Source organism: Lissotriton vulgaris, chromosome 10, assembly GCF_964263255.1.
Source record: "Lissotriton vulgaris chromosome 10, aLisVul1.2, whole genome shotgun sequence".
Lineage (NCBI taxonomy): Eukaryota > Metazoa > Chordata > Amphibia > Caudata > Salamandridae > Lissotriton > Lissotriton vulgaris.
Genome location: NC_141698.1, coordinates 308,936,364 through 308,953,549, shown reverse-complemented (window position 1 = coordinate 308,953,549; position 17,186 = coordinate 308,936,364). Strand labels below are relative to the sequence as shown.

General features: G+C 40.2%; 1 protein-coding gene across 1 annotated transcript in view; it reads right to left on the bottom strand.

The window, feature by feature from the left end:
- Positions 1-9,683: 9,683 nt before the first annotated feature.
- LOC147685167 (myosin light chain 1, cardiac muscle-like) overlaps positions 9,684-17,186 on the bottom strand; it is a 269,006-nt gene continuing 261,503 nt past the window's right edge. Inside the window, exon 6 of the mRNA XM_086941075.1 lies at positions 9,684-9,723. Within this exon, the coding sequence (XP_086797201.1) occupies positions 9,695-9,723 (29 nt within the window). The 3' untranslated portion in view covers positions 9,684-9,694. The remainder of the gene's footprint in view (positions 9,724-17,186) is intronic.

Genomic DNA, 17,186 nt, shown 5'->3' with positions numbered 1-17,186 from the left:
CAGGACCAAGTTCTAAAAGGAAACAGAAAGTTACTTTTTTTGCATTTCCACTTTTGAAACAAAGCATTTTTCCAAAACAACACTATTGGTTGGCTACGTTATTTGGTGGTTGGCACTAGTCAGGAATAGGGGGTGGTTAACATTATTGGTATTGCTAAAGCACACAACTCATTATTAATGGTACCCTTTCGTGAGTTCCAGTATAATTTATCAGGAACAATTTCATTAGTGTGGACATATTATTAATGTTATTTGTCCTCAAAGTTACCTGTATAGTGTTATTGGCTTCCAGATAGATCCTGGAATGCCGTGAGCCGGTTCTAGGATCCGGTCAGGAACTGCTTTGAGTTCGCAACGTTTTAACATACGCTGTAACGTTATCTATAAATGATAATAGAGTTTGGATCAATACTTTGTGTGCGTTATTTTTACTTAAGAGTGATAGAATAGTATAGCATGTCACTACCTTATGTTTATGTAAGAATGGATCTCGCTCAGGTAGTAGGAGCCACCGATATTGGACTTCGGAAATGCTGTAAATAAATACACCTATCACTATATTGTAATCAAAGGAGTTATTAACAAATGTCGAATCGGTTTTATCATTAATTGTACTCACCCAGATTTAAATGACTGGCAGTTATATAAAATCACGAGCTTTTCAATGGGCTTGTGAATCAGGTTTGGCGTTCATACCATGGTGGGGGTTATCCTGCCACTGTATAATTCAAAAAACGGAATGTTTGTTAAAATCCCAGCTTAAATACTAGTGCATTTAAAGTTTTTAACATGTGGTCCATATCCCTTTTGGTTTGAAATTTTCAATCCTGCTATAAGGAATGTTTCTTTTGTACAAATATTCTGGCTGATTGGATTGATATTAGGCTTATTTTCATGTTGTTGATGTGGCCAATATTTGTCTACTTTTTTTATAGGCACATGTTTGATCAAAAATAACATCGGCAGTATTATGCCAGAAAGGTTTAGACCTCGCGTCAGAATTATGTTAATACTCATGACGCGAGTAGAACGTAATTTATACTGGGGTTCCAGCACGTTATGATTCTTCTATGTCAATTGTTACTATGGCTCAGTTCAAGAACCTCGCTGGTCTACTTATGCGAAGGTTTACTGGAAATACAGCTTGTAAGAGCACCCGGGCACCGATATAACCAGCAGGTTCAGATTAGCGTGAGTGCGTTTGTACCGGAGCTGGGATCGGGTTGCAGATTTATAAATGCGCAAAAACGCCGGCATGAAAAGTAGACTAAGTTTAGCATAAAGGCATATATGTCGGAGTGTAAGATCGCGTTCGCTTACCTTAGGCTTTAGATTCGGCCTCCCTGCTCCTACTCCGTCAGCGTGTTCTCGGGTCGGGTAAAAGTGAAAGTATCGGCCGAGCGATGGGTTTGCTGTAATTATAGTACAAGGCGGCTGATTGGGCGGTTGATCTCACCCTACCTTATTGGTTAGCAGCATGTCACCTGACCTTACATGTAGTGTCTATGAACACTGAAAAGCGGATTATTGTCTATCGCGGTAATGTCATTGAAATATAGATGGTTTGCACCACTAATGTGTAGAATCCTCATACCAGAAGATGTTTGGAAGATTCTGAGGAAAAATACAATTAACTCAACGTTAGCCGGAGTTTTCTAAGTGGTGTAGTGCAGTCCTCTTTGGACACCGGCTGGGGAATCCCTGGTTATTATTGGTCGACGCCGTGTCACCTGACTTGTCGTGTTTATATACAGACATGTGCCGGTGATGTTATATCTAGTGCGAATCTCGCAATGTGATTCACCGAGTGTATAGAATGATTTCATGGCTATAGCGGGCATTTTTAAATAAAGTTAAATTCGATGTTTTGTCAGATCGCCCGTCATTACAAAGTAGTGCAGTGCTGTATTGATTAACATTCTCTGTTTATAAGAACCACTGTTAATTCTAATCTATAGAGAATGGAGTCTCCATGTTAAATATGTATCCAAAAATAGGAAGAATTGACAAATACGAATTTCATAAGCACTCAGACTGTACGTTATATTATTTTTTGCCTAGATGTATTGCATGAATAATTATGTTATATAGTATATATATTTTGGCTTCATCTTGCATCGACCTTATTTTTATACAGCTTGGCACATATATATTAGAAAAATGTTTAGGGGTATAGGATATAGTAATACAGCACAGCATTGTGTCTATGATTAGGTGAGAGTTTGTGATGTTGAACCCTAGGTACGGCTGTAGGGGATATTTCCTGCCTAGTTTTATATTAGTCGCATGATTCTCCTGTTAGATTATCCTTTCCCAGTCTTCTCTACTGTTAAGACCTGCACGGACACTGTTGCATTTAGACATGACAAACTGCTCTCGTCTTTTTCTCTTCTGAGTCAAATTACCGCCTCTTGTGCCAAGCGTAACATGCTCAAGGCAGCACCAGCGAAGGTCTTTAATCTCATGTTTCGCTGTCTTCCAATGTTCGGTTAGGGGAGCACCGACTTTATTTGTACGGAGAGCGGATCTGTGCTCATTCAATCTTGTTCGAACTTCTCTAGAGGTTTCCCCTATATAGATCAGTTCGCAAGGGCAGCTGATAAGGTAGATTACACTACACGTTCTGCAATTCATGAAGCTTGTTGGTTTTAGCACAGTGTCTTTAATAGTAACAGTATTCCCGCGAATGATGTTTTTACAATTAATGCAACCTGCACAGGGAAAAGTACCTGTTGGCATTGGCGCGTTATCAATGCAGGGTTGAATTGCTCTGCTAGTTTCCCTGTATGTGTGAACCAAGCTATTTCTGATGGTTCTGTTCCTTCTATAGGAGAACATAGGTTTGGGTAATCTGTTATGTTGTTTATCAGTGACTAGATGCCAGTTCCTATTGATAATGTTTTTGAGTTTATTGCTGATTGGATTATAGTTAGTGACAAAGGTAATTGGCTGATTATTAGACTCTCCTCTTTCTTTAGGTTGGAATAAATTATCCCGGTTGTAATATTACCCAAACCTATGTTCTCCTATAGAAGGAACAGAACCAGAGCATTGATAACGCGCCAATGCCAACAGGTACTTTTCCCTGTGCAGGTTGCATTAATTGTAAAAACATCATTCGCGGGAATACTGTTACTATTAAAGACACTGTGCTAAAACCAACAAGCTTCATGAATTGCAGAACGTGTAGTGTAATCTACCTTATCAGCTGCCCTTGCGAACTGATCTATATATGGGAAACCTCTAGAGAAGTTCGAACAAGATTGAATGAGCACAGATCCGCTCTCCGTACAAATAAAGTCGGTGCTCCCCTAACCGAACATTGGAAGACAGCGAAACATGAGATTAAAGACCTTCGCTGGTGCTGCCTTGAGCATGTTACGCTTGGCACAAGAGGCGGTAATTTGACTCAGAAGAGAAAAAGACGAGAGCAGTTTTTCATGTCTAAATGCAACAGTGTCCGTGCAGGTCTTAACAGTAGAGAAGACTGGGAAAGGATAATTTAACAGGAGAATCATGCGACTAATATAAAACTAGGCAGGAAATATCCCCTACAGCCGTACCTAGGGTTCAACATCACAAACTCTCACCTAATCATAGACACAATGTTGTGCTGTATTACTATATCCTATACCCCTAAACATTTTTCTAATATATATGTGCCAAGCTGTATAAAAATAAGGTCGATGCAAGATGAAGCCAAAATATATATACTATATAACATAATTATTCATGCAATACATCCAGGCAAAAAATAATATAACGTACAGTCTGAGTGCTTATGAAATTCGTATTTGTCAATTCTTCCTATTTTTGGATACATATTTAACACGGAAACTCCATTCTCTATATATTAGAATTAACAGTGGTTCTTATAAACAGAGAATGTTAATCAATACAGCACTGCACTACTTTGTAATTACGGGCGATCTGACAAAACATCGAATTTAACTTTATTTAAAAATGCCCGCTATAGCCATGAAATCATTCTATACACTCGGTGAATCACATTGCGAGATTCGCACTAGATATAACATCACCGGCACATGTCTGTATATAAACACGACAAGTCAGGTGACACGGCGTCGACCAATAATAACCAGGGATTCCCCAGCCGGTGTCCAAAGAGGACTGCACTACACCACTTAGAAAACTCCGGCTAACGTTGAGTTAATTGTATTTTTCCTCGGAATCTTCCAAACATCTTCTGGTATGAGGATTCTACACATTAGTGGTGCAAACCATCTATATTTCAATGACATTACCGCGATAGACAATAATCCGCTTTTCAGTGTTCATAGACTCTACATGTAAGGTCAGGTGACATGCTGCTAACCAATAAGGTAGGGTGAGATCAACCGCCCAATCAGCCGCCTTGTACTATAATTACAGCAAACCCATCGCTCGGCCGATACTTTCACTTTTACCCAACCCGAGAACACGCTGACGGAGTAGGAGCAGGGAGGCCGAATCTAAAGCCTAAGGTAAGCGAACGCGATCTTACACTCCAACATATATGCCTTTATGCTAAACTTAGTCTACTTTTCATGCCGGCGTTTTTGCGCATTTATAAATCTGCAACCCGATCCCAGCTCCGGTACAAACGCACTCACGCTAATCTGAACCTGCTGGTTATATCGGTGCCCGGGCGCTCTTACAAGCTGTATTTCCAGTAAATCTTCGCATAAGTAGACCAGCGAGGTTCTTGAACTGAGCCATAGTAACAATTGACATAGAAGAATCATAACGTGCTGGAACCCCAGTATAAATTACGTTCTACTCGCGTCATGAGTATTAACATAATTCTGACGCGAGGTCTAAACCTTTCTGGCATAATACTGCCGATGTTATTTTTGATCAAACATGTGCCTATAAAAAAAGTAGACAAATATTGGCCACATCAACAACATGAAAATAAGCCTAATATCAATCCAATCAGCCAGAATATTTGTACAAAAGAAACATTCCTTATAGCAGGATTGAAAATTTCAAACCAAAAGGGATATGGACCACATGTTAAAAACTTTAAATGCACTAGTATTTAAGCTGGGATTTTAACAAACATTCCGTTTTTTGAATTATACAGTGGCAGGATAACCCCCACCATGGTATGAACGCCAAACCTGATTCACAAGCCCATTGAAAAGCTCGTGATTTTATATAACTGCCAGTCATTTAAATCTGGGTGAGTACAATTAATGATAAAACCGATTCGACATTTGTTAATCACTCCTTTGATTACAATATAGTGATAGGTGTATTTATTTACAGCATTTCCGAAGTCCAATATCGGTGGCTCCTACTACCTGAGCGAGATCCATTCTTATATAAACATAAGGTAGTGACGTGCTATACTATTCTATCACTCTTAAGTAAAAATAACGCACACAAAGTATTGATCCAAACTCTATTATCATTTATAGATAACGTTACAGCGTATGTTAAAACGTTGCGAACTCAAAGCAGTTCCTGACCGGATCCTAGAACCGGCTCACGGCATTCCAGGATCTATCTGGAAGCCAATAACACTATACAGGTAACTTTGAGGACAAATAACATTAATAATATGTCCACACTAATGAAATTGTTCCTGATAAATTATACTGGAACTCACGAAAGGGTACCATTAATAATGAGTTGTGTGCTTTAGCAATACCAATAATGTTAACCACCCCCTATTCCTGACTAGTGCCAACCACCAAATAACGTAGCCAACCAATAGTGTTGTTTTGGAAAAATGCTTTGTTTCAAAAGTGGAAATGCAAAAAAAGTAACTTTCTGTTTCCTTTTAGAACTTGGTCCTGAAGAAGGTTGTCTATTGTTAGCCTGTAACCGAAACGCCGCGTCGACCCATGTTCTTTTGAACTTTTACCTCATGTCTATTTCATGTGATTTTTAATGTTTTTAACGTAATGTTTAATGTACTATATGTATATTTTTTAATGATTGGTTATCACTGTGATAAAATGTTTACATTTGAATAAATACAAAGTATATATATATTTTTCCAAAAAACTACTCTCTGGTTTTCCATTTTTTATCTTGTTTTTGATACTATGCAAACTGTGCCATTGTGGTTTAAACTTGTAACTCTTGGTGGTCTAATGACTCTATTAGTTGGCCTATGTTATGTAACCCAGCCCCTTGCATCATATACGATTGTGTGATTGGTATTGCAAAACACCAAAAACTTACTTGGTACCATTATTCCACTCCTTACCAATTTAATGGTGAACCCGTGGGACCATTTTTGCTTACTCTATATCTCCCCTGTCCCAAAACTGACAGAGAAGGGGGCCTCCTTTTACTTTCGTTCCCTTTAATCTTAGCCGTTCTTTATGCTGGCCTACTCTCCTCCTTAAAAAGGATGCCAAGATCCTGCAAGATTTGTTCCAGGTCTGTGAAAGTCCTATCGTACTTCATACTATTTCAAAGACTGCAGAGGTGTTCCACTTCCTATTAATAGTTTGCTTGTACCTCTCCTTATATCAAAGGGAACTTCAACAAGCAGAACAGCTAGAAGAAACTAAGGCTTACCAAGCTTGATGTCAGTGGATTCACCTGGTGTCTCTGAGAATAATAGCTACACTATTTGATTCTAAATATTACCATGATGGATTTTTGAAGGGAGGGCAAACTTGCCGCACGCACAGCCCACAATACATAAGGCCACACACCACGTCATCGGACCTGAATGTCCCCTCCCCAGGGGCCACCAAACAGCATGCACCGAGTTCTGCGTCAGGGCAGGAAGGATAACTTAACCCTTTCGCTGTGGCTGCGATTTTACCGCTGTGCGGTAAACAAAAGAACAGGGCGGGCCGTGACGAACCCCAGCAATCATCAGCACACGCCCATCGTGGGGCGTGACGGCTGGGGTTCCTCACCAGCATGGGAGGAGTTAAAGACTGAGGAGCCACAACAGCACTGCCTCTAGGGTACCAGGAGTCCCCAGCTGGAAGAATTCTGCAGGATGATCCCGGTGTCCCAAGGAGCCTCTTGGAAAGGCAGCCATCTCCTTGTGAGCCAAACTCTACAACCCTGATCAGCAATTCTTTGTATCCCTTCTAAAGCATCCACGTAACTAATCTCTATGAAATTTTCTCTAAACTCAACTGATTTATAAACTATACTGATTTATATTTACTATATTGTTTTGTAACCTATGAAATTGCCTATCCTTGAACTCCAATAAAAAATTATGACACAAAAAAATACTTAAGCAATCAACATGTTCATATTTTACTACAAGGGATATGCGATGTTATGGTAATTGACTGTGATAGTTCACTGTGCCCTGTGCGTCACTGGAACAGATTGGTAATATCCATTACTATTTATTTCACAGTCTGGCCCCATATTAGAAGTATGTGGAGTACTTTATGTCCATAACAGAAACCAGATCGGCTCTTTAACAATATATAAATATTGAAATCCCATGGAGTCTAGTAATTATTAATAAAGGTAGGGCACTCTCGTTAACTTTATAACCATTTCATCAAAGCGATAAACCACTGTGCTAACATTTAAATATTTAGAGTTAGCGTACTGTTAAAAGAAGCGACTCCCGTAGGCACTATCAAGAGTGTAACGAGGAGACGCTTTAAATGGAGCGGAAGTGACATCAACCAATTTTAGGCAAAGGCCCCACATGTATCAAATTCTACATTAAACAACACAACAAAATCTCATAAATTAGCTAGGAAACACGCTGGGACTGACTGGATTTTAGACCATTTTACCCTTTCAACTCCAGAAGGCCATATACTGAATAAAATGCTTTGATGTGTCATGCTGTCAATATCCTGTATCAAGCTTGATTCACAGCCTTGCGCTCCATGGGCCTCATTTATGAGAAATGACGCATCGCTGCGTGAAAGCAGCGATGCGTCACTTCTCAGTGCGCACTCCTTGCGACATTCCTGATGCGTCATATTTAATGTATGATGCACCATGTCGCAAGGAGTTACAGATACGTCAGTATTTCTGACTTATCTGTAAGCGCAAAAGTGATGCATTGCTGGAGTGTGTCACAAAAGTGACGCAACTCCAGCAATGCGTCCTTTCACATGGGGCAAGCCCCATGTGAAAGGGCCTGCGTCAGTCTTACGCCTGCTGTGAGGCAGGCGCAAGATTTTGACGCAAAGGCGTCCTAAAAGTGACGCAGTGAAATCTCATAGATTTCACTGCGTCACTTCTACGACCCTTCCCTGCGGCAATACGCCCCCCTTGCATACATTATACCTGGTGCAGGTATAATGTGGCGCAGGGGTTTACAAAGTGACGCATCTACCTAGATGCGTCACTTTGTAAATATGGCGCAACAATGTTCATTTTTACGCCACTGGTGCGTCACAAAAAGTGACGCACTGGCGGCGTAAAAGTGACGCACCGCTTCATAAATGAGGCCCCATGTGTGAATGCTTCTTTCATTTGGTGACTGCAATTAGCTGTCTGTATTATTCAATACCTTCCTGTATTTGATAATTACCCCAAGGTGAAACTTCTCTGGCTGTAGTGCTTAAAAATGCAAACCTATTGTTTCATGGTTGCGTAATGCAATACTTGGTTTATTTAACGAACAGCCTCATTTCCAGCTGCCCTCCATTACAACCAGGGTGTTCTACTTACCCTGTTTGCGCCCTGGAGCACCTTCAAACAGGTGAGTCGGCAGTAAACAGGTGCAGGGAATCCTATTATGATGAATGCACCGCGCCCAGGGCAGCCGCAAACCTGCACTGCCCTTGGGCAACACATTCAAGTGAAATACGGAGCGGCTGCTTCAAAGCTACTCTGTGTTTCTCTGTGCAAGTGGCAAGCCACCTGCACTTTGAAGAGGAATTAGAGATCCATTGCAGGGGGGTACAGTGAGTGACTATACTCCCCTGAAAGTGGATGTTTGGGAGGTTCTTCGGACCCCCATTTACCCATCGAATGGGGAGCCATCAAATGGGTGCACTGACAATGTGACATCTTTTGGTGGCAGATTTTCAGTGCGCCTCCTAAGGGCATGTTTGCATCTGCACCAGCTTCACTTAATGGCATGGGTGCACAGGCAAAGTGTTTCCCTCATTTGCGTTGGTCCACGTGCCCATGCAAATGAGGGAACACCCTCTCACAATATCACTGGCGCTACATGTGCACATCTGCTATCAGTATGTCAGAAAGGACTCCACAAGTGTTTGCAGCCCTTTATGTAATACCAAAGTGCCCTAATGGTGCACAAAGTGGGCGTGCATGCCCATTACACTCTTGGGCACTCTTCGTATTCACATCAGAACCAAGAAAGGCTGTTTGGTATTAAAAACGAATACTGCACAAAGTGTTGATTGTAGTCAGATCTGGTGATCATTAGATCTACTGCAGGGATCGGTGGCTGACCTCATGGCCACAGGTTAAAGTTCTGGTTGGTCTATTTAGCCTTACATCCTAAATTGAATGCCATTGGTTGGGTAGGAATGCACATCTGTTTTCTGGCAAAGTCTCCTACATAGTCATCAATGTAGAAATTGCTCTCAGCAAATAATCTTGATATCTAATTTTTCTGTACAATTTTAAAACGAATAACAACCACTTTCGAATACAACACAGAAAACGATAATACGATGGGACAATAATACATAAAACCTTTTTTTCTGACAGAAACAAAAGGAATGTAGACAACTTCTGCTATACAAAGGCGCTTACCATATATTCAGCTGGCCATGATGTGCTTTACAAAAGCTGGAAAAGTAAACAAAAGAGAGCAGTTAAAATATGTCAGCCCCATATGATGTTAAAGTACTTAGGTGCCTCAAGGCATTATTCACTAAAACGTTGCTCACCTGTGTGACACGTAGGCTGATATTATATTAGCTTTTGTACATTAGCTTCACACTTGTTGAATAAGTGACTGGATTAATTTGCATGACATTTCTAAAACAGACTAATCTATGTGGTTCCACCTTTAGAGTGTGTCACGCTTAGCAAAGGAGCAAGCGTTTTACAACCGGAAAAAACACATATTTGTCCACTGGAAGTGCATTTTAATTTCCTATATTTGAAGGGGATAGTGTAACACATGTAACACGCTTTTAACAAGCCCGTGGAGCATAGTGTAAATATTACCAGGTAGAAACAGTGTAAGTGAATAGATAGACAAGAAATCAAGCAGACAGACATATGTAACACAAACTGATGCATAGACCTGGGACAGAGGCCTGTGACTAGCATGAAGATGAAACAGATTTTTGACAGAAAGATACTTGCGGGAATGGATGTTTGGCTAACTGGGTTGATGAGTGGATGAACATGGATGGATGGTTGAATGGATGAGTGGCTGAACTGAAGGACTTTGGAAGGCTTTGTGGATGGCTAAGTAGATATATTGATGGGTGATGGAATGTGACGAGTGGTGATAAAGTCCTAACAATAAATGGACACCTATAGTATTCTGCTCTGTTTTGGCCTGTTATTAGGTAAGAGCCTTTTATTTTATCAATATGATATAATTATATACTTCCTTGTTGGGGCTTTCAACCAGCCCTGTTAAACCATTGTTCTGCTGTTTTGTTATTCACATCTTTCTTCCACCCACTACAGGATATGGCATTGGGCAATAAGTCAGCCTATTTCAGTCACTGGTTAAGTTCACTGTGAGTGACAGAAATCTGTTCTTTCAAAGCTTATCTGTACACAAAGTAGTTCCCTTCAGTGCCAGGGACTACTATGGCAATGTGTGATTTTCGAGACCAAAAAGCTGCTTTGCCTTTAACCAATGTTTTTTCTCTTAAGTATTGGTGTGGGCGTGGCAGCTCATCCAACAATAGCATTTTGCAAAAACCATGATAAAATAAACCAAACTTTGACAAAGATAGATTCATGCCACCAATGTCGGACCTATTGGCTTTTTGGTGCTTGTTTTAGACTAACAAAGAAGTGCTCCAGCACTAAGAGAGCAATGCTCAAGATGGACCCCCTATTCCTGTTTCAAGGGAGACTGAGATTTAGCATTGAAAGAAAGAATAAGGCTGGCATATTGCCACAAACTTGGAGACAGTGAGGTGGTTAGCTCAGTGTGGGGAAAGGTTCCCATGACTGATCCATGAATGAAGTGACTGAAGCCTACACTTAGTAAGGTGACAGGATCTGAAGCTCTTTTGACTTGGATATAACTTGACAAATTAAACTGACATTGGCATCATGAGACAACTGAAGATGTACCAGGAACATTTATAGATCACACTCAATGGCTCAATTCTATCCCGGTGTGACCTTGAACTCGAGTTCAGTAATGGCTACCCATGACCGAGGGGTGCACAGGGAGTGTGGCCTAATTTAGGTCATAGGTGCTCTCCAACCCTTATAAGCAGGTTTAGTGAGCCAGGTGGCCTTTCCTGCTGCAAGTGCTGCTATTCATAAGCAGACTTAATCCATCTGGCAAGCCAGTGGCACAGCCTTTTGGACATTTTCAAGGTGGTTCCATCCATTATTTCAAACATTTCACTTGTCAACCACTTTCTGGGATATGTGGATGACATTCTGGAACCAGTGAAATGTTTAGTGACCGTCTTCTGCTGTTAGCTGATTGGGGAGGGGCTCACTTTTAGATGAATTGCACCCCAGAAAATGTAAGACTGACCACAATTGTTTTCAATGATAATACAGAATTAGATTAATAAATGAGGCCTTTACATTCAGATCATGGGATCTAGGAGAGCATATACATGGGTAGTTATCAAATTAACTCGTGCTAGAGTTCTACCTGGGTGTTACAACTTGGCAGGTAACCAGCTATTTGTGTATCTTTAATTAATCTGACACTAGATTCTCATAACAATTGCACTATATGTTACTTGTTCTGTGGGTATTTGTTAGTCAAATGACTACGTGAAGACTATTCTACACTTGTCACTTCTTTGAGATTTGGGCTGAATATTTTTCTGAGGTGGGGTCTTTTATGTGTATTAGGTTCTGTAATGCTGAAATAACAGTTGATGATGTCAAACCTTTTATTTATATATTGACATAAGAAAATAAAATATAACACAAGGTCATTGAAAAACACCATGAATTGAAAGTAACTCATAGTTCTCAGAGAGGTACTTTATTCAATCCTCAACCATTAGCTTTAACCCGATTTTGTTTGGCTTTAAACTGTTGGTAGCATCCCGCTACAACTTGTTTGGTTTCTTTTTTGACAACCAGTTACCCCATTGCAATTGTTTTTGCCTTGGAATTCACAGCTCACTATAGATGGTGGGTTTAACACCTTAACGGCTATGGAACGTCCAGCTCCAGTGCTGAACGTTCCATTGCGCAGGTGCAGTTGGAACGTCCAATGGCCGACAGCAGCACTCCCGAGGTAGTGGTGCCGTCGGCTGCTGGACGGGCGCAGCACTTAAGGTGTTAAGCTTTAAAAGGCACGGTACAGTATTTACTACACTAAATGTATCTCTCTTCCTGGAACCTGCTTTATGGGGAATGTAAAACAATGGACAGACAGATAAATGTCCTTTAAAGCACATGGTAACATTCTGTCTGATAACATGCAGCACTTTTGGTTTGTACTGGATGGTACTAGGTACATCATATAATGCACTTTCAGTGCAGTCAGGCCACACAATACATTAAGTGTGTTCCTGAGTTTACAATTCTTGAGTTTTTTTTTTTAGCTTAGCATGTCAGCCAGATATTGCATGATTGTCTTGTGATATTTATATTGTTTCTCTCTACAAATTGCTGTTCCATCTCTGCCACCTGTTGTTGAACACCAATGATGTTTGCTGGATAGAACTGATGTAGCGGAAATCACATTTTATTCGTATGGATGCATTCTAATCACACATTTAGAGGTCTACCACAAATAATCCTTTGTTGCAATAACATGAAGAGTTATAATTTTGAAATGTATTAACCTGAAATGTGAAGTGATTAGGCCATTTTAAAGTAACATGGAGAAGTAATGTGGAAAGTAAATGTAACCAACAGAAAACATTAATGTGAAGAACTCGTGTTGTGGAACTGACAATTATTTACATACTATTTATGTTATTAATTGTGTCGTTTTACATGTAGGTAAATGCATTATTTGAAGGTGCCTTATATTTATCATGCAAAATCATGAAGCTCTTAAGCTGTTTTCTTATGTTAGCTTAATCTTGTAGGCCTGAAATGCAGTTCCCTGGAAAGTCTAGCTTAAGAATCAACAGTTTGAAATTCACATGCTGTGGAATTTGTCTTTCTCATGTTTTGTGGTGCAGGAGAAAGACACATTGTAAGCTAGTATAATGTCACAGATTTAACTTTATGCTTATACTGATACATTTTTACACTCTCATCTTGAGGTGCCTTTATGTTCAGTTATTTTTGGGTTTGTACTAAATCAAACTAATTTTACATAGTTGTTTGTGATTACAATGTGCCCAAAAAAACTCTTGATTAATGCATTAGCTTGACAAAGGTTCTCCCCTCTACGCTTCCATGCTGCAAAAATGGACCATCAGATTGTGTCTCTAGAACAGGTTCAGAACTCATTTGCCCATTTCAGAACCAATGATGGTCCAAATATAAGTGCTAGTTTATTGGATCATCTGAATATGCAAGCATGCCTCTTGCTGATTTCGAATAAATACATGAAGTATATAGGTAGGCTTAGGTTAAAACTGTGTGTTTGGTATTCCAGTAAATAGTATATCCTTTAGTGTTAAGACAACATCATCTTATCTTATCTTATCTTAACAAGGTTTTATAAAGCGCTCGTTCACCCGAGGGTTTCATGGCGCTGACCGACTGAACTAACAGACTGCAATTTGAAAGGCTAGAAAGAGGTTATGCCAGAGTCTGACCAAACAACCAGGTTTTAAGGTGCCTCCTGAAAGGGAGAAGGGTGGTACAGGAACGGATTTCTATGGGGAGGGAGTTCCATAATTTGGAGACGAGGGTAGCGAACCTACGCCCTCCCTTACGTTGGAATTTGTAGCGAGGAACAATCAGGAGAGTTTGAGAAGCAGAGCATAGGCAGAGTGGGGGGATGTACCTGGGCAGAAGTTTTTGAATAAACTGCGGACACGGGCATGTAAAGACTTGAAGGTCAAGCAGGCAGTTTGAAAGATGACACGTTGTGTGATCGGGAGCCAATGGAGTTGACTCAATAAAGGTCTGGCTGACTGCCAACGCGGAAGGCGATAAATAAGCCTAGCTGCCTGATTTTGAGCCATCCGTGGGCGTTTACTGAGGGTGACCGAGAGGCCCAGGTAGATGGCGTTGGCGTAGTCTAGGTGTGACAACACCAGGGCCATCACCACCTGGGTCAAGGCTGGCTGGGTAAGCCTCCGACTGATCTTTTTTACTTTACAGAGCTGGAAAAAACGTGATGACACAACCGAGTTCACTTGAGGCTTTAGTTATAAATCTTGGATGTATGTCGTTACAACGCGATGTTTTACATCGCAGTACTTTACGACGCATGTTTTACAACGCAAGCCGTTACCACGACTTGCGTTGTTGGGGGCTGAATAATGAATAGTTTAATTTACTATTCCAACTCCAGTCCCCATGGATAGTAGGGAAGGAGTTGTATTGTAAATTAAACTATTTACTATCCTGGAGCGCCCCCCAGCGCAATTCGTTGTTACAACTTGCGTTGTAAAAGTTGCGCCGTAAGGGAACTGCGGTGTAACATCCGCGTTGTAAAGGATGTTCCCCATAAATCTTTATCAATAAGCACCCCCAGACTTTTGACTGAGCTGGACGGGGTAGAGGGGGGCCAAGCTTGGATGGCCAATAATGTGGGCCCCAAAGTAACTGGCTTTTGCCAAATAAGACCAGTTCTGTCTTATCAGGATTTAACTTTAGTTGGTTACTATCCATCCAATGGCATATATGGAGCATGGTATTCTGGAATTGGTGGATAGAGTCCAGGGAATCATCGATTGTGAAGGTGAGTTGCAGGTCGTCTGCATAATTAAAAGTAGTGATTTTGAAAGTTTTTAGTGATTGAAGCAGAGGGAGCATATATAGGTAAACAGAATGGGCGACAATGAGGAACCCTGAGGGACCCCACAAGTATTGTGGAGTTTGGGGGATGAAAAAGGGGACAGACCAACTGCCTGAGAGCGGTCCTTAAGAAAGGACTTGATCCAGTCGTGGGCTGAGCCGCAGATGCCGGCTAGTCTGACATCATTTCGATTGGATATTTGGGGGTAATTTGATTAATATCTCAGATGTGTGATTCCAAAACAGCTGCTCCCCCTCATTCTTTACAAGCAATATTACTACACTGGAGAGTTTGTAAGCAAGATTTTAAGAATTGACTGACTCCTGTTCTTATTTCCTAGTTGAATTACCACATTGATACTCTTTTTATGCCCCAGAATAAACAGAACTGCCCATACAACATTTTCATGATTTAATTAAAACACAGTTTACTTAAAATCAGCAACAGTCATGGTAGTAAAAATCATTATCTCTGTGCTCAGTAGATTAATAAAGCGAATTTTGCCTTTCATCATGCAGCTAGACCAGGGGGAAAAAGATACAAATGGAAAAAATATATTTTGGTAATTGTGAATGGAGACTGTGGCTTGTGCCTTGAAAAATGCCATGCCCTATGCTAAACCTGAGGACGCTAACATAGCTGCAGGATTAAGCTTGCCCCACTGTACATAGACAAAGTTCAGAACTGTGGATTCTATATGTATGGGAGAATGCCCATGGATCTAATCGGAGGCCAGACCCTGCTCTCATCCCTCGTTGCCCACAGCCCAGATTTTATGATGTCTAAGCCTGCACTCAGCGAGTGTTGTCATAGCCATGTGCACTGTGTAGTGTCCAAATTGGAGCTGAGAAAAGGGTCATGATGTCACTGACGCAGCCCATGGTAAGGTGATATGTGATGTAACCAGTGTTGTTGTTGATGATATGATGTATGCTTTCATCTGTGGCATATGTAAAGTCATTAGCAGAAAACGGGGGAAAGTTTTGGTTGGGTGGCTAGTCACAATTGTTGAATTTCAGTAGATTTTAAAAAATCGAATAATAATTTCCACTCAATTGAAGTTTTCTAATGGTTTTAACAATTATTTTTCAATTTTCACATTATTTAACCTCTAACTATATTTTCCAAAAGATTTAAAGTACATCAGTTGGGCTCAACGCTTGTGTATTCACAGTAACAAAGAGGCCTGTGCCCATCCTTCCAAGACTTGGGTAAAATCAAATTACAAACAAGCAGCTCTGCATTCATGAATGCAACTATATTTGATGTATAGTCTAACATTCAAATACAGACACTTGGGGGCATAATATCAAGAACAGGCATCCTCAGGAAAGGAAAAATAAAATGATGATGAAATGTGTTTATTATAGTTTTATTTTTCCTTTCCTGCCGTTTTTGAGGCATCTGGCATAGCAAAGGAGCCGCTGCTGTGTTCTGGTAAATACGATTGGGTTGCAAATCATAATTGACGCATTTCAGTGACCTTTGGGTTTTTTATTACGAATACCATTCCTTCACCTGAAGTTTTTCACCAGAATTTCAATCGTTTTCAGTAGTGAATGTTTACTTTTTCTGAGTGATAAAATCACAATTCCGATAGACTAAGCCTGTGAAATCTTTTAAGCAAGCATAACCTCGTGTACATTCCTATAATTGTACTTTGTTCATTTTGCATATTTTTTGTTTTTCTTTAATATTGTTATTTTTTTCATTCGAGAGTCGTATTTGAGTAGAAAACAATAAGCATTGGACAAGTGCCTCATATAATTTTTTTTTACCTCAGGGAGTATTTCAACTACAATTTTTGCAAATACAGCCTCTGGGACTTTAATACACTTGGGCATATCTTACATACAATTTTCTTGCAGACAACCACCCAAGTGTAAATCATGTAGTACTCATAATTTTTGCAATGATTATGTCAATTTCTACATGTTGAAAAATTACAGAATTTCATTCACTACTCGTTTTAACAATGGATTTTCGTTGATTTTGGCTTGATAAACACAGGTACTTGGGCAATGCAAGAAAGTACTGCTACACGACCTTCGGGACTATATATCAAGGCCGAGGTCAAAGAAACTTTATTAGGCCAAGGCCATAAAAGCATATCATAAGAAAAAAAAGAACTTTAAAAATGCTTTGCACATATTAAAAAGGGATACATGAAAAATCAAAACCAATAACAAGCAAAACACATAAAATTGCT